The sequence below is a fragment of the Bos mutus genome, chromosome 5, assembly GCF_027580195.1.
Source record: "Bos mutus isolate GX-2022 chromosome 5, NWIPB_WYAK_1.1, whole genome shotgun sequence".
Classification (NCBI taxonomy): Eukaryota; Metazoa; Chordata; class Mammalia; order Artiodactyla; family Bovidae; genus Bos; species Bos mutus.
Window position 1 is genome coordinate 111,456,973 of NC_091621.1, and position 18,113 is coordinate 111,475,085.

The following is an 18,113-nucleotide window of genomic DNA, read 5'->3' on the forward strand; positions in this document are numbered from 1 at the left end:
AGACGGAGGCTGTGAGGATGGAGTTTTCCCGCGTCTGCTCCACAGAGGCTGGTCAGGGTGGACCTTGGTGATTCGGTGGCATCTTCAGGCCACTGCCAGCTTTGCCATTCCCTCCACAGAGCCAGCATCAGACTGTAAGACGTGGGTGAGGTAGCTGCCACCTGACCCTGTAGGGTCACAATGTCTGGTGTGGGAGCCACTGGCCGTGTGTGGCTACTGTGCACGTGGCTAGTCCAAACTGGACGTGCAGGCAGTGTAAAGGGCACACTGGACTTTGAAGATTTAGTAGAAAAATTAATATAAATTAATATATCATTAAAGTAATACTTTAAATAATAATTTAATTACATCTTGAAATGATGTTTTAGATGCATTGGCTTAAATAAAAATATATTGTGATTAATTTTACCTGCTCTTTTTCACTTTTCAACGTGGCTGCTAGAGAGTTTTAGAAACAGCGGAAGTGGCTGGTATTGTGTTTCTGCTCAGTATCTGTTCCACGGACCCCTCACCTGACCCCAGACACAGCCAAGAAGAAACAGTTTTGGAACCCTAGGCAGGACCTCATCACAGGGTGCTGCCCGGGTCCCAGGCATGGGTCCTGATGCACCCACGCATGAGCCACTTGGCCACGCGTGAGCTACGCGGCCCTGTGCCCCTTGGCCACAATACCCTCTTTTGAACACGGATTTCCTGATGGTGTCAACCTACTGCGAATAAGCCTTTGGGGATGGACACAAAGCCTTCTCTCTGTATTTCTGCTGCATCTTGAGTCGTAGCTGCTGGGGGAGGAGCCCTTCCTAGAGGGGCATCCAGGACAAGCAGGTGAGCCTTGTCTCAAAGCCAGGCAGAGTCTAGGGTTGTGGGGCCTCTGTGTTCCCTCTTCTCCAGGAGCATGGCCTACACCCTTGAGCACTGGACACAGAACACCCTGGTTCCTGGGCCATCTCCCTGCGTGGAGGCTTTGGAACTGTCAGAACACAAAGTGCTTTCTGAGCTTTGATTGTGAAACAGAACTTCACTTTGAGTCTGTGTCAAGCCTAATGCTGTTCTGGGGCAAGACAACCCATCCATCCCTCCCCAAGAGATACCTGCCGCCCCTCCAGGGCAGGACAGCCCATCTGTCCCTCCCCAAAAGGTACCACTGCCCCTCCAGATGCTGGAGAAGCAGTGAGATTTGAGTATTATGGAGAGAAACGATTTGCTACATTCTCAAGCTCTCTCCTGTGACAGGACCTGGGCCTGGGAGACTTGAAAGTGAAAGTGAAATTGCTCAGTTGTGTCCAACTCTTTGCGACCCCATGGACTGTAGCCCACCAGGCTCCTCCATCCATGGAATTTTCCAGGCAAGAGTACTGGGATGGGTTGCCATTTCCTTCTCCAGGGGATCTTCCTGGCCCAGGGATCGAACCTGGGTCTCCCACATTGCAGGCAGATACTTTACCGTCTGAGCCACCAGGGATCTATTTTAGGGAGACTTGACTTCAGGTTTTTTATTGTAAAGGAGGTCTCAGCTTGAGAGGAAGTGGAAAGAGACAAAGCCTGTGTTTTCCAGCCCCAGTGGAACAGGGAGCAGAAGGTGGAAGAGGAGAGGGTCCCTCACCAGTGACCCAGAGCCAGTGTTAGAAACTCCGGGATAGTCGTAGGGAGGCCGGGACCCTGGGGCCGGAGAGCCTCTCCTGGCTGGGGCATGGGGTCTGTGGGCACCTGGGGGCACCAGCCTTCAGCCTAGAGCTCCACCCAGGCAGGTGCAGGTGGTGATGGATGGCAGGAGCGTGGGCTAGCGCCTGGTTCCTGCAGCCCATCCATGGGTTCAAAGAGCCTGGGGGCCAGAGAACATAGTCCTCACTGAGCCCCTGTGTACTTCCAGGATCTTGAAATCCTAACCCCACTTGTCCACCCAGGAGAGGAGCTGGGCAGAGGGAAGAAGAGGGACTAAACATTCAGCCTCAGGGACTCGGGTTGCTCTGCTTGGCTGGACTAAAATCTAACGCTGTTTCTGCTCTTGCTGGGATTCCCCAGGTGGCTCAGATGGTAAAGAATCCACCTGCAATGCAGGAGACTCGGGTTCGATCCTTGGGTTGGGAAGGTCCCCTGGAGGAGTGCATGGCAACCCACTCCAGTATTCTTGCCTGGAGAATCCCACGGACAGAGGAGCCTGGCGGGCTACAGTCCATGGGGTCACACAGATTCGGACACGACTAAAGTGACTTAACACGCACGCATGCATGTGCCTGCTACGTGGTAGGTGAGGCTGGGAGAGATTAGATCGATTACAAAACATAATCGACGTTTTCTGGCTAGTGCAAGCTTTGTGAGAGTAAATTCCCATGCCCATCCTCACGTCCGACACAACCAGGGGACGGCCTGCCGCCAGTCGGCGCTCAGCTTGGCTCCATGCAAACCACACTCTGGAAGCCCATGGAGCGTATTGGGGTTGCAGGAGCCCACATGGTAAGGGCGGTGACAGAGGTCTGAACGGAGTGATGCGGGAAGGGAGGGGAGTCTATAGAAGGTGTCGAGATGTGGTGACAGCCGAGTTTCTTAACAGGAGCCCAGGTTCTGCAGGGGGCCGGGACACCATGATTCGGGTGGAAGAAGGGCTCCATGCAGAAGCCTCGATGTGTAAGGGACAAGATGGGGGACACAGGCAGTGGGGCTGGAGGGGCGGATGGGGCGAGGACGGCCCTGTGGAAGTCTCTGAGACAGTGCTGATGGAACTCGCATGCCCTCATCTTACCAAGTCCTGTGCTGCTGCTGCTGCTAAGTCGCTTCAGTCGTGTCCGACTCTGTGCGACCCCATAGACGGCAGCCTATTAGGCTCCCCCATCCCTGGGATTCTCCAGGCAAGAACACTGGAGTGGGTTGCCATTTCCTTCTCCAATGCATGAAAGTGAAAAGTGAAAGTGAAGTCGCTCAGTCGCGTCTGACTCTTAGCGACCCCATGGACTGCTGCCTACCAGGCTCGTCCATCCATGGGATTTTCCAGGCACAGTACTGGAGTGGGGTGCCATTGCCTTCTCCGACCAAGTCCTGTAAACATGGCCAAAAGCGGCAGAGAGCTGCGTGTGGCACTTATCTCAACTGGACTTCATCTTACAAGGGAGGGAGGCACAGCCTCTCACAACCTCCCGGGCTGGTGCTGCCACGAACACTAAGTCACCAGGCCCTGAGCCCCACCTCAGTTGCCCCCTTGCTCGGTCCCCACCTGGGGCAGACCCCGGGGACCCTGCAGGAGAGGAGCGTCCCACTCACCTGAACTTCGACTTGGAGATCCGGTGGCTGAAAGGGAAAGAGGAGACGTTAGCACATGACACGTTTGCTTCGATTCTCAGACGTTCCCAGGTGACCACGTGGGCACTGGAAGGAGCAGCTTCAGGGAGAGAGCTCTGCAGTCAGCACCTCCTGGTGCTTGAGGGTTTGAAGCCGAGACACAGGGCTAGCCCAGCCCGCAAACCTATGAATTGAGCGTCTTCTAAGTGGAGATATGGTCCCCAGAGCTCAGCGTTGTGTCCTCAGACCATCAGCCGGGCTGGCCACATGTTGGGGCCTCTCTCTGGGGACCGTGGTGGAGGACAGGAGCCCCTGCTGCAGATACGGCCTTTGGCAGCTGGACGTCAGGTGGAAACAGGCTGGCTGAGACCCAGCGCCCTGAGAACAGAAGCCTGAGGGCTGAGCCTAGGCCTGAAGAAACGGGTGGACTCCCGAGCACAACCCCTGATGCTGATGGTGGTGTGAGGCCCTGAAGACCTGGGCCCTTGTGGGCAGTAGCACGGCGGCTGTGCACGTGGCTGACTCGAGGATCACTGTGGTGTGGGGGTGGGTCAGGAACCTTCCAGGAGGCCCTGAGGCCCGTGGGAGGGTGGCTGGGGCAGAGAGCATGCAGGCAGTTGAGACTGGTCGGTCGAAGCCTGAGTGTCAGGATGGCCCAGGTGTCTGGGGAGTAAGTGCTGCTCGGGTCACGGGTTGGAGAACACAGACGGCCCTCCCAGTTCAGCACAAAGCGAGCTCTGCTGTGAAGCAAGAAAACAACCCCTCTTGTTATGTTTCATTAAAAAAAAAACTAAACCAGAAGATGTGACAGGTGGCAGAGCCATTGTGCATGAGATAATTATATCTCCCGGGCCCGAGAACCTGAGCCAAGAGCCTTTACTGCTCCAAACTGCCAGCTAATAACTGATCCCACTGAAGATGCTGGCCGGGGCACAGGGTCTAGTCACACAGCCCAAGGGTGGGTTTGGACCCCTGTTTAACGGGGAAGCAAAAGTCGTCAAGCTGCACTGGGCAGTGGTCAGTCAGGTGTCCCTCCTCCGGCCTGGCCTGGCTTGCTGTGCAGCTGACCCCTCACTGACAGCACGTACTGGAGTGGGTGGCCGTCAGCCTCGCCGTTCTGCCAAAGTGCCCGGAGATCCCAGGGATCCTCTTGGGGGCCGTACAGTGCAGACCACACCCTCTCCCTCTAAGGCCTCCTCTCAGGCCGATGGATCATAAGCTAAAGAGAGTTCTTAAAGGGCCCTGTCGGGGACAACTGAGGTCAAAGTGTCCACGTCTTCCAGGGCGGTGACTCTGGGACTTGGGCAAGAGTGGACCAGGGCTCCTGTTGGAGGCGAGTCCCCAGGTAAGTGAGGCCACTGGTTGTGGCTCCTTCCTGGGAGTTCTGGAGCGTACTGAGGAGGACGACATGGATGGGACTTTCTATCCCCCAGGGTCCCATGTCAGGACCTGACTAGATGCCACACTGAAGCCTGACTGCTGCTCTTGGGTTGTGAGCATCGTTCCACAGGCTCGCTGGGTCCGTAGCTCTTGCTCCCTTTAAGCACTGAATTACTTGAGCCCCTCAGGTAAGAAGGGGGTCCTTGAGGGCAGGTGTATGGAGACAAAGGAGAGCCCGGCTCTTGGGGAGCCAAAGATCTCACGCTCCCCATGCAGGAGAGTCAGCGTGCTTCATGGAGCCAGAGGGATCTGGTCTCTGCTGTTCTCAAGCCCTGGGCAGTGACCACTGGCTCTGGATTTGGACAACTGGTTATCTTGCTGGTAGGCAGGCGGGTGGGGCACCTGTGGGCACTGTGCCTGCCCCTCACCCTGTTCTCTGGCCGTGTGGCCGGTACTGCCTTCTCATGGGCTTCAAGCCCTCAATCCCAGCGAGTCTGCAGATACTGGAGGCCCCAGAGCTCCAGACCCTGCTGGGGACCACCTGTTCAGATGGCGTCAGGCTCCCTTGGTCTCTGCTCTGCGAGGTTGATTCCCATACCGTGTTTTACGTGGACTCCTGAAGAACGGCAGGTGGAGAACAGAGGACTCGCACCTAAGACCACACGCAGCCCACTGAGTGGGCCTGAAGCCCAGCTGCCTCCTCTGTCCAGGCCTCCAGGACACACCTCCTTGGGGGCCGAAAGCAAGAGACACGCTCAGAACTCCCTCTGCTTCCTTCAGTTACTCAGTTTGTGTTTGTTGTTCTTGGTCAAATATTTGAACTTCTTGGGAGCACCTTCCACAGTTAGACTCTCGCCGTATTCAAGTCTGGAGCCCTGGACGCCTGCCCGCTGCTGTGTTTGGAACTGTCCTTGCCCAAATCCTCCCAATTTGTCTTATCATCAGTCGGAAGGGCTGCAGGTCTTTCCTGGGTGACACTTGTCGCAGTTGACCTCCTCGACTCCACGCACGGCTGGTTCAGCCAGAGGGGCTGGGCCCAGAACCCCTCCTCACAGAGCCTCACCTCAAAGACTGGGGCTGGACTGGCTTCTCTGCATTTCTGGCCAGAGGCCCCTTACCTCTGCTCTTCCCCGGAGCCTGACCAACCCCCGCTGGGTCTTTCCCATTACCTAGCCCTAACCCAGGTCCCAGGTGCTCTGGTGCAGGAGAAGACTCATGAGAGTCCCTTGGCCAGCAAGGAGATCCAACCAGTCAATGCTAAAGGAAATCAGTCCTGAATATTCATTGGAAGGACTGACGCTGAAGCTGAAGCTCCAATACTTTGGCCACCTGATGTGAAGAGATGACTCATTGGAAAAGGCCCTGATGCTGGGAAAGATTGAAGGCAGGAGGAGAAGGGGACAACAGAGGATGAGATGGTTGGATGGCATCACTGACTCAATGGAGATGAGTTAGAGCAAGCTCCGGGAGATGGTGATGGACAGGGAAGCCTGGTGTGCTGCAGTCCATGGGGTTGAAAAGAGTCAGACACAACTGAGCGACTGCACAACAACCCCCCAGGCCAACGCCACAGCCGCTGGGCCCTGTGTCACGTCCATGTCACCCTCAGCATGACACAGACTCTGGGCATGCTCAGCCAACCTCATGCTGGCCACTCTACTGTCTGTTCTCCGAGGGTCCCACTGCATAGACCCCACTCGAGGCTGACCCCACACATTTGGCATCAGCCTCCCTGTGGCCTCCACTCAGCCCTGAGGTCTTGGCCTTCTCTTGGGGCCTCTCCAGCCTTTACCTCCTGTGCCGTCCGACATCCCTGAGTTCACGTCTGGCCTCTACTTGGCCCCGAGGTCTTGGCCTCATCCTGGGACCTCTCCCTGAGCTCACATCTGGCTGCCACTTGGCCCTGAGATCTTGGCCTCCTCTTGGGGCCTCTCCTGCCTTTACCTCCTGTGCTGTCCAGCACCCCTGAGCTCATGCCTGTGGCAAGGTGCACATCATTCTTGGTGTCAGAGTTGGAAGCTTCTTTCTGATTCTTCCTTCTTGCAGATCTGTGGGCGTTGGGACTGCAGGGACCTTGCACACCACCTGGGCTGGGGCCTGCAATTTAACACAGTGCAGTCTGCTTCTCTCATGGCCACTCTCCCACGGAAGCTGCCTTCCGAACGCTTATGCCAAATCACAGTGACACCCAGTGTTACTTCCACACCAGGCTGTGAGTTCCAGGGGGGGTGGTGTCACCATGGTCTCAGGCTCTGTGTCCCCGTGGCCAGGCACCGAGCGGGCATGCTGCCCAGATGGGGTACAAACGAAGAACGCAGGCTGGACATCCCTCCTCCAGTGGCCTCCGGGCCTGTGCTGTCTGGTCTCCTGGCACCTCTCCATCTGTTTCATTTACTTGCTCTTTTACTTCTAAAAAAACTAAACACTTCCCCGCCTCAGCCGCGGCCTTCCGCCCCGGTGAACAGCCTTGGTGTCAGTGCCACATAAGTGCATCCTTCATTTCTAAACCGAGGCCTCTAGCCTGTGCCCCAGAGGGGAACCCCGGCTCCCACACCTTGCAGCCCCGCTGGTGACTTCAGTGTCCATATCTTTTCTGTCTTCAGACTCAACAGATGGCTCCCTCCTCTCATCCCCTCTCCTACCTGTCTGCCCCCCTCCCCACAAAACATCACCTTGCACTCGCTTTCTGTCTGCCCCATCCCCTTGGAACCATCTTCAGCCAGTCCTCTCATGACACAGAAATCCTCATCCTGCTACTCAGGCTGTTTGTTCTCAGCTTCAGAAATGCTGGCCTCTCCCTGCTCATCTCACTTGGCTTCAGCCCCCGGGGTTAACGCCGTGTCCCCACCAGGAGTGCTGATGGTCTTCTCCCATGGCTGTCTGAAGCCACTGGGGAAGGATGGCAGTTTATGAAGGACACACTATAATCCTAGTGCTGGGGCCAGGCACTTTATCTGTACACAGTAGGAGCACAAACACGGGTGTTTATGGGAACCGCCGTTCATTCCTGCCAAGTCCTGGAGGCTTGCATGTCACGTCCTGAAGATGCTAGCCCCTCTGTGGGGACAGGCTTGTGGGCGCCAGCGCTCTGGTCTCCCCCGGCCTGTCACCTGGGCCCAGAGCCAGAGGGCAGAGTCCTCGTCACCTTCCCTCCGTCCCTTTGCAGACCTGCCATTCACCTTCTCAACCATGGCGGGCCAGGCCCATGTCCACAATCCTGAGAGCTTGTTTGTATGGTTCTAACAGGAGGGAAGAGGGGAGGGTTCACCCTGCTGCTTTGAATGTAATTAGCCCCGTATTTTAACAACAGTTTGACAATAACTGCTTCCCCACATCGCTGGGACTCAGCAGCACAGATTCCCTGGTGCTGCTGTCGGGGGGAGTGATGGCAAGGCCTGTGTACCCTGGAAACGGTCTGTTCCTGCTCCCTACTTGCTCAAAGGCTGGCCCGGCTCAGATGAGAGGCACCCACAAGGGGACCGCCTCGCGAGGGCTGGGGTCACCCAGATACGAAGGCATTTCAGGGTCACAGGTCAACGAGGACACCGTTTCCACAATGGAGTGACTCAGACACTCAGCCGATGTGGGGCTGGTCCTTCTCCAAGCCCTCCGTCTGCTGTTCCTTTTAGTTTCCGGGGTGAGTCTTACATCCCTGGGAACAGGGGCAAGCAGCTCCCACTTCCAAAAGTGCAGCCTGGCAGACGCAGGAGGCACCACCCTCAGGGTCAGCCTGACCCCCAAGGGAACCCAGCTTACAGTTTGTGGACTCTGCTTTTTGAGACTCTGAGAATGGAACCCAGCAGAGTGCTTATTTTTAGCAGTTAAGCCATTTTCCTTTCATTTCTTGCTGGGGAACATCTCCTAGGGCCTGTTGGTGTCCATTTTTAGGACGGAGCTTAGAGGTGATGGTGACCATCCGTGTGTGCCGTCCCTCCACACACCTGGCCCAGCCCCAGACCCAAGTCTGCTCAGGAAGCCTGGGGCTGGGGCTCGTGTTCGGGGACGTGGCCACTTGCCTGGCTGGCACCGGTGAACTTTCATAGCTGAGTCTGCATGACAGACAACCGTGCTCCCTTCCCCGGGTGGATAACTCAGAGCTGTAAGTAAGACCACCTCTCCCAGAGTATTTCTTGCCAGTCTGCCCATCTCCTGGGTCACATTTACCAGAAATGAAAGGGTGCTTAGCAGGACCCAGGGACCCTCACAAAGCTGATCTGGAGAAATGGGGTGCGGGGCTGGGAAGAAACAGACTTCAAGGCCCCCTCAACACATGTACGCCCCCACTCCCAAAGAGACACACACTCTGTTTCCCTGATGGGATGGAAAGGGGCTCAAAATCCAAAGTCAAACTCCTGGGAAGTGCAGAGCAGCCCCTGGCCAGGGCCATGCTCACTCCCTCCCGGGACCACGGGCCCCACTCCCGAGACTACTCACGCCAGCCTGGCTCCGCAGCTCTCTCCCTCGATGTCCCCTCCAGCCACGTTTTCGGTGTTGACAGACTCGGTCTCACTGGTGGGCATGCTCACTGCAGAGTCATGGAGGGAAGGAGAAAGGGGTTAGTCTGCAGCCTGGTCGGGAGGGGAGCCCTGGCAGTGCCTGGCAGGCCTGCGGTCCTGACTGACACACCTGGTGCCTGTCCATGGTGGCCTTGCCGCCTGGGACACCCTAAGTGGGACGGTGGGAGGAGACCCCTGAGGATGCCCCGCTCAGTCCCTCCTCTACCATCAACTCCATGCCCTTCGACAAGCTGCTTCTACTTTCCCTTTTGCATCTACTCCTCCATATAAAAAGAGCTTTCACGACAGTATTTTATTTTTCTTATTTCTTTCCAGCCCCCTATTCTAAGGGGCTTCGACCCCATATTTAGGGTCCAGCCTGTCGGTGGAAAGGGTGTCTTTGCCAAGGGTGTGGCTCCTCAATGGATCAGAGGAGGATCTGCCCCTCGGCCTGAGTCCTGGTCACTGGCTTGATTCCATCCAGGACGGAGCCTGAAACAGAGCTCGAGGGGAGCAGCCGCGTCCAGTGCCACATTCAGGACTCAGGTCAGCCCTGCATACATGGAAACGAGAAGCCTCCATGTTGGAACCAGCAAACTAAGGTGAGAAGTGGCTTGAAGACACACGCAGGGATACCACCTCCCCACAATATCTCAGTGGGCCAGCCTGGGACACAGTCCCTCCGCCTCCACGATGGCCGACCTGCCCAGTCTGTCTCCGGCCGACCTGCCCAGTCTGTCTCCAGCCTCCCCTGAGGTGGTGGCGCTGGATTTCCAGGGCGACTGGAATCTTTTAGCTTGGAGCCCAGGTCAGCGGCTTAGAAGAAGAGACTTCTTTTATTGTTGTTGTTCAGTCGCTCAGTCGTGTCCAGCTCTTTGTGTCCCCGTGGACTGCAACATACCAGGCTTCCCTGTCCTTCACTGTCCCTAGGAGTTTGCTCAAACTCATGTCTGTTGAGTCAGTGATGCCATCCAACGATCTCATCCTCTTTCTTCTGTTACTATTTTTTATTCCAAATAAAAGTATATCCCCAAAGAATTCTTCTCCTTCTTTTCCAGCTTCTCTGACCCTTCTAACACGCCACACACAATGTCCTTATCTTTCCCATCCTTGTTATCTAGCATGGCCGCCACATCCTTGGTCCTGGCTCAGCTCTGCTTGCAGCGCGGCACCCTCATCCAGGGCAGGTCAGGAGCCCCAGTGGCCACAGAACCCGCTCTGGTGGGGGTGCGGCATCTGGGGACGTGGAACAGGGACCAGTACCCAGGGGTCTGCCGCCAGAACGCAGCATGCCATCCGCATAAGTCTCCTGGTTGGGTGGGGGATGTTGCTGGATGTGGCTTTTCCTTGGTTTCTTTCCTTTTGAATGAAGTCAAGGGGAGGTGAGAGAGACTCACTTCCAGAATGTGAAGACACAACTGGGAAGCCCGCGACTCCGTAAGCCTGACCGTCCTGTACCCACCCTTGAGTCCTTTTCCACAAACTCGGGTGTAAACAAGTCCAGACGTCATTGCAAGGGAGTCACCCAGTCTTCTCGTCACAGGACAGGGAAGTGAGGCCCAGGGGAGGGCCAGGTGCTGGCTCACACAGTGGCTGAGGGCTTGGGCTGGAGCACAGGGGTCTTGGCCCCCGTGCTGTGCTCAGTTTGATGGCCCCCAGGCTACACACCAGACGAGATGGGATTCCGACGGCCAGGCAGGCTCTGGGCATCACAGGGTGTAGGTGCAGTCACCTGGTGGTGCTGGATCTCACTGTCTACAGCTGCACTGACAGTGGCTTTAACCTTGGCCGGCGATCTTCAAAGGAAAGGCCCTCTCAGGGGTCAGCCGCCGCGGTTGTCACGTTCACTGATGTCACAGGCTGGAAGGGACAGTGAGGTGGTGGATTTGGGCGGGACAGGCCACCCTCCCTTTGCACACACATGCACACACACACACACACCCCCCAGGAGAAGCAGGCTCCTGCCCTGCCCTGTGGGCACCAGCACGTGTTTACTCGCGTGTGGTGTGGGGGACGTCACCATGGGTTTCTGGGGGTGATTAGACCAAGCAACCAAGAAACTCTCCTTCCTTCTGATCAAGCAGACACGCCAGGTGCCTCCTTTCACAGATAAGACATCAGAGTCAAAAACCAGGAATAAGACATGGGCAGAGCTCAGGTCAGCCGTGAGGAAAGAAAGAAATGGGACTCGGCGTCCATGCGGGACATCGGCCTCACTTCCAAAAATAAAACTGAAGAAACGGTAAAAAGTAATAAAGCAAAACATGTAAGAACACTTAACAAAACAGGACCCAAACCCCAGATCACGTGAACTAACAACACAGGACCACGGATCCTGGGGAGAAGGAAGTGTCGTATGCACCAGCAGATGGGGGTGACTTTGAGGAGAGGGCTTCCCAGGCAGGCCCACCTCATTTCTGCTTGTTAGTGGGAATCCGGAAGACTAGATCATGAGGAAAACTGGATCAGGATTCTTTTCAACATATGTAAAGGAGTCCGTCCCAAATAGACTTATTTTCACAATACAAAGCTTAAAACAACTTTTATGGACCTGGAGGACATTAGGCTTGGTGAAATAAGTCAGAGAAAGACAAATACTATACGTTAGCACTTATACATGGGATTTAAAAAATAAATGAATGGATATAACAAGGAGATCAAACCAGTCAGTCCTAAAGGAAATCAGTTCTGAATGATCATTGGAAGGACTGATGCTGAAGCTGAAGCTCTAGCTTCAGCTAGAAGCTAGAAGCTTTGGCCACCTGATGCGAAGAACTGACTCATTGGAAAAGACTCTGATGCTGGGAAAGATTGAAGGCAGGAAGAGAAGGGGATGACAGAGGATGAGATGGTTAGATGGCATCACCGACTCGATGGACATGAGTTTGAGCAAGCTCCAGGAGTTGGTGATGAACAGGGAAGTCTGGCATGCTGCAGTCCACGGGGTCACAAAGAGTCAGATATGACTGAGTGACTGAACTGAACTGAACAAGGGCAAGGGAGTAAGGGACTTCCCAGGTGATAGTTAGTGGTAACGAACCTGCCTCCAATGTAGGAAATGTAAGAGACGGGGGTTTGATCCCTGGGTTGGGGAGATCCCTTGGAGGAAGGCGTGGCAACCCACTCCAGTATTCTTGTCTGGAGAATCCCATGGACGAGGAGTCTGGTGGGCTACAGTCCATTGGGTCACACAGAGTTGGACATGACTGAAGTGACTCAGCACGTACGCATGGACTCTTTTTTCAGGTCCTAATGGTACTGGTTGTGCGATTACAGCAGGCATTTGGCGTCTTTGGGGGTTTCAGGGCTGCTCCCCTGGGCTGGTGTCTTGGGGTTTGTCCTTCAGCTGCTCCTCTGCCCAGGGCCCGGGAGGCTGACCTTTGCAGACAGCCAGAAGGACAGTGCCAGCAGAGCCTGTTTGGGGCTGTCACCCCTGGTGCCTGCATCTTTGTGAGCCCCCCCTTAAACTGCCCGGTTGTCGAATCTGTTTGTTGTCAGGACCTGACCCACATGCCTCTGGGCGTGGGCCGGGTGAGCGGTATGAACCCACCAATGGGGGGAGATTTGCTGTCCAGGTGAGAGTGCGTGGAGCAGGGGACACTGGCCTGAGTCCAGGGCCTTCCTCGCTCTGTCAGGCAGCATCTAGGGCAGCTGCACTCCAGTGACCCTGCAGGCTGACCTCCTGGGAGGCACCAGGGAGCCAGGACATCACTGGGGACATGGCTTGAGCCCCAGGCAGGACGGGACAGACATCCTGGGTGGGGTTACTGCCCCAGGACCCTCTTGGGGTGGGGGGAACCACGTCACATTTCATTTGGCTTCCTTTTCTCCTGCAGGAAAAGTAACTTGAGAGTTATCCCTCACTTCTTCTCTGCAGCTGGGGAGGTCCAGCCTATGGCCACTCATGGTCAGAGGCTGTGGGGTATAGGAGCCTCCTCCCAGTCTCTGCCCAGCTCAGGCTCCTGGGAACCTCCCTGGCATTGCACTGTGGGTCTAGGAATCAGCAGCGCTACCCTAGCCTTGGCCAGGCCATGGGACCATTCCAACTAGGTTACATGATAATCTGCGGCTCATGGTCTTCGTCTCTTACAAGAATAAATTGATCAGAGGCTGAGCTGACAGTCTCTTCCAAGGCAAAGAAAGAGTCGGGGCAGGAGAGGAAAAGCAGATTGCAGACAAAAGAGCTAAGAGTTGGGGAGAGAGAAGGTAAGCGGTGCCAGCTGTGGGGCCCGTCTGGATGGAAGGTCACACCGCCCCCAGAGCCTCCTCTGCAGTGTCCTGAGTGCCCGGGCCCCACAGGCCTGCCTCCCCAGAAGCAGTTAAGACCTGGCTGATTCTAAGCCATCAGAAAGTAAATACAAAACAGGATTAAATATTAAGAAGCCAAACAAAGTGGCCTTATTAAAAAGGCACAGTGTAAGCACGACATGCTGTCGCAATAATTATTATTACCGCCATAAACCAGAGGAGGCCAAAACGCCCGCCCTTGGTCTGCAGCCGCCATCCGGAGGAGAAAACCAGGTCGCTGGGCCCCCAGCAGGCCATAAACACCCGGTGTTCCCAAGCAGAAAATCTCTCCCCACGGTCACGGCGCCACTGCGGTGGCCCCCTCAGTTAGGACGGGCCCGGGGGACCATGCAGCTAGAGGGCTGCACTTGGGCACCCACTTCTCTTCCCACCAGGCCCCACTGTCCTGAGGGGTGAAGGGGCTGAGTTGGGCATCCTCAGGCCCTGGGGATGCTGGGCAAACAGGAGGGGCTGGACCCCCCCGCCCGGCCCCCGAGGGACACAGCTCACTGCCACCCTCGGGGGTGAGAGAGGTGGTGATGGGGACCCTTCTGTGCAGGATTCCTCTGGAAATTGGCTGTTTTAGGCACAAAACTGCTTTTAGGTTGGAGATGATGTTCTAGATTCCAAGGCCAGGCTCAGCAGAGGGTCACCCGTGTGGAGTGACATGTGAGGGACAGAGAATGGCTGTGTCCCCCGAGTCCCTCTTCAGCCCAGCCCCAGCCCAGCCAGATGGTGTCCACCATGTCATCCTTCCGTTTTAGGGCCTTGGATTCTCTTGGGACAGATGATAGTAAGGCAAGGATCATAACAGCTCTACAGCAGGGTCATGATAACAGCTCAGTCTTCCATCACTTGCTACCTGCCGGCGGCTCACCAGACCTAACTCAAGCCTCAGAACAACTCGATGAGAGAGTATATCGCCCCATTACATGCTCCCATTTCATAGATCAGGAAACTGAGGCTGAGAGAATGAAGCGGCTTATCCAAAGTGAGCAGCAGCTCATGAGATCCGGGATTTGAACCCCAGCCTGTGTCAAGCCAAGTCTACCTTCATCTACATCAGACAAGTTCTTCCCGATCAGGAGAGAAGAGGAGGCCTGTGGATGTGCTAGGGTCACTGGGAGAAGGAGAAGGTGGGCAGAGAGTATGCGTGGGAGGTCCCGGGAGAAGTCAGGTACTGTGCAACCCTGCCCAGGGTGCCGCTGGGTTGGAGCCTGGGTCCTGGAGTCACTGGCTTGAGTTTGGACCCTGGTTCTGCACTTTGGGGGCTTCCCTTGTAACTCAGCTGGTAAAGAATCAGCCTGGAATGCGGGAGACCTGAGTTCGATCCCTGGGTTGGGAAGATCCCCTGGAGAAGGGAAAGGCTACCCACTCCAGTATTCTGGCCTGGAGAATTCCATGGACTATACAGTCCACGGGGTCACAAAGAGTCAGACATGGCTGAGCAACTTTGACTCACTCACTTTGCACTTTGGATCTCTGAGACCTGAGGTCTGTTACAACCCTCTTCTGGGGCTTGGTTTCCCTACCAAGGCCTACATGTGTTGCAGGGCTAGAAGGGCAGAGCAGCCCTTCCTTTGACCGTGGAGATCAGTGAGGTACAGAGAGGGCCAGTGACTCGCCCAAGGTCAAACAGCTAATTAGAGCTGGAGGTCTGGTCCCTTTTCCACCAGCCAGCACTGCCTCCTTTTCTTGCCTGCCCTTTACTCACATCATAGAGGGGCCAAAAGCCCACCTCGGTCATCCTGGCCAAGCCCAGGCTCGCCCTACTCCCTCCTGAAGGCCCAGGCCTCACACTTGTGCCCTGTGTGTGCTGTCCACGGGGGCCTGCAGAGCTCAGGGTGTGCTTTCTCTCTTTCTTTCTTCTTGGTCTCCATCTTCTTCCCTATTTTCTGCTGCTCGTGATAACTTTGGCCTGAGTCAGATTCCCCAGGGAGGCTCTACGGGGGCCCAGCAAACTCCCGAAGGCCATGGGCATCCACAATGGGGCTGTCCTGACGAGAGCATGGCTTCTTCATGAGGCTTCAGCCTTGCCTCCCCCTCAGCAGGACAGCAGATTTCAGCCTCAAACTGCAGGCGTTTATGGGAAGTGAGTCACTTTAGCTCCCAAACCTGTGGTGCCTCAAGCCCCATAACTCCCTGAATGAATCTGTGTGCAGCGGTCAGCACACCCATCAGCCACCTCCTCCCCCGCCATGTCCTCCACTTTAATTGATCATGCGGCTCTCCCTGCTGGTGCTTGTCAGGTTCTTCTGCATCCTGGTTCTCCTGATGCTTTAATCATCCACATCTTTCTCAGCAAGACTGCTCCAGAACCTGTTCCAGAATGCGCTCTAGACTGGAGGCCTTGCTCCCCTCTTGCATTGGTCAGGCCTCATCAGGACCACATCCACGGGGGCGGCCAGAAGTCGAGTTCAGGGACAGGGAAGGGCTGAGCCCACATTCTGTGCAGACCCTCGGATGGTTTAGTGTAGATGAGGTGGTCAGGGGACATAGTCTCTGTCTCTAAACTTGCGACATCCATTTCTGGGGCTGCCCGAAATGATCCTCTTGGGAAAATGATCTGAACCTCAGTTTTTTCATCTAAAAAAAAAAAACAACTGAGACAATATAGGACTTTCCTGGTGGCTCGGTGGTAAAGAATCTGCCTGCCAATGCAGGAGACAAGGGTTTGAGCCCCGGTTTGGGAAGACCCCACACACCAAGGAGCAACTAAGCCCGTGCAGCACAACTATTGAGCCCGTGTGCCACAACTGCTGAAGCCCATGTGCCCTAGAGCCCATGCTTTGCAACAAGGGAAGCCTCTGCAGTGAGAAGCTGGTGCACTGCAGTGAAGAGCAGCCCTTACTTGCTGCAACGAGAGAAAAGCCCGCAGAGCAACGAAGACCCAGCACAACCAAAAATCAATCAATCAAATCTAAAAAAAAAAAAAGAGAGACCATAATACGGATCTTGGAGGGTTAAGTGAGGATTAACGGTAACACGGGTTAGAGTAATACTTTTCTGTGTGCGCATATTGCCCAGACACCAGATGGACTTATTGGGGATGAAAAAGCAAAAATGCAGGCCCAAGAGAAGAACCTCAGGACCAGCTGCTGTGATCTGAACCGTCACCTGGAGTCTGAGTGCTGGTTGGTGATGGTGGACGTGTTCTCAGCCGCTCCACTAGGAGGGCTCAGACACCACGTTCCCTTTGGGGCCCTGGTTGTCAAGGTGGTCAGACCTTCATGAATATTCATGATGTCCCTACTGTGCGAGAACAGTCACCTACTCTGACAGGGTCTCTGCCCTGGAAATGCTTAACAGCTTGTGAGAAGACACTTTGTAAAAACCTTGAACTGTTATTACACGCATGAAAAAAAAAAAAAAAGATTCAAGCAGGACTCGAGAAAAGAGCTTTGCTCTTCTCCTTTGGTGCCCCCTTAATTCTCCTTTTTAACCTTCAACTGCAGTGTCTGCCAGAGACTGGGTTCTATTCTCCCAACCTGCTCTCTGCCATGCCAGAGAGGCCATGAGCACACCTGACTGTCTGGTGGTCCACTGAGCCCTACTCTGGACACTTCTCTTGGGTCAGGACGACATCACACAGGCCGTAGACCCTTCGGGATGGCCCTGCTACAGAGAGAGGTCTGCAGCTCATTCCGAAAGAATTTCTGCTTCTATGAAGCAGGGAGACTAGTAGCAGAGTGATACGGGGCCTCGGTTCCAGTTTGCTTTTAAATAGATTTGGGGCTAAACATATTTTTTAATAGGCAACAATTGAGTTAGTCTAATGAGAAATGTCATCCCCTACCGCTGCCAGAGAAGCAAGCCGCTTCCATTAGAAGTAATGCTTCCTGGACAGATTAAGGCATGGAAAATCATCTTGGGTCGTCAACAATTCCCTCCAGTTTCACTGATCTGATTAGACTTAGCAACGGAAAGAGGAATTTACAAATTAGAAGCCGTTCTCTATTTATTACCAAAATGGCTGCTTTCCACTCCACCCAGGAGACGCAGCTGAGATCTCATTAAGTCTCTGCTTGTGATAACATTTAGTCCATAAATCTCCATCTCTACCAGTGAATGAAATGAGCGTTATGCCCAAGACCACACGATGGATGAAATCAAACCTCTGCCCCTTGGAAGGGAGTTGACCTTTTCAAGCCTTAAATGTATTCAGCTTTCTGGTCCTAAAGAAACAGCTGGGAACTTACTCTGGGTCCTCTCTTAACCCTTTCTCAACTGCCTGTGTAGACAGCTAGCTGGCCTCACTGAGAGAGAAATAAAATAAAGATATTTCTGGCACTTCTCCGAATGTATTTGAAGAAGAAAGGGGAGAAGTGGTTGGTACCTGAAGAAAAACATCGAGGAGTAGTCTGTCCTCTTGCAGAAGTCAGAGAGAAGGATTGACAGACAAGAAACGGAAGATGACAAATTAATTGGTGTGTCTGATTCATTCCGTGGCCTCTGCGGGGCCAGATATCCGGTCCTGCCTGATTTTAGCCCGACACAGTGACAAGGCAGGTCCAGGTCACCTGTTCCCAATGGTGGACTTTCACAGATTTCCAGGCCTCCCACCCCTTTTCCATATTCACTGTTGGTTGATCCGCCAGGCTCTGTGAGAATTCTGGGGATGTGAACCTCCCCTCTCACTCCAGTTGCACAGCCCAGCAGGGGGGAAGATGGATTAAA

General features: G+C 54.8%; 1 protein-coding gene across 13 annotated transcripts in view; it reads right to left on the minus strand.

The window, feature by feature from the left end:
• CACNA1C (calcium voltage-gated channel subunit alpha1 C) overlaps nucleotides 1-18,113 on the minus strand; it is a 391,750-nt gene that overhangs the window by 79,452 nt on the left and 294,185 nt on the right. For all 13 annotated transcript variants that reach the window (XM_070371668.1, XM_070371667.1, XM_070371674.1 and 10 more), the window contains exons 10-11: nucleotides 9,088-9,178; nucleotides 3,256-3,282 (exon numbers count right to left, since the gene is read on the minus strand). In XM_070371668.1, coding sequence (XP_070227769.1) covers nucleotides 3,256-3,282; nucleotides 9,088-9,178 — 118 coding nt within the window. The remainder of the gene's footprint in view (nucleotides 1-3,255; nucleotides 3,283-9,087; nucleotides 9,179-18,113) is intronic.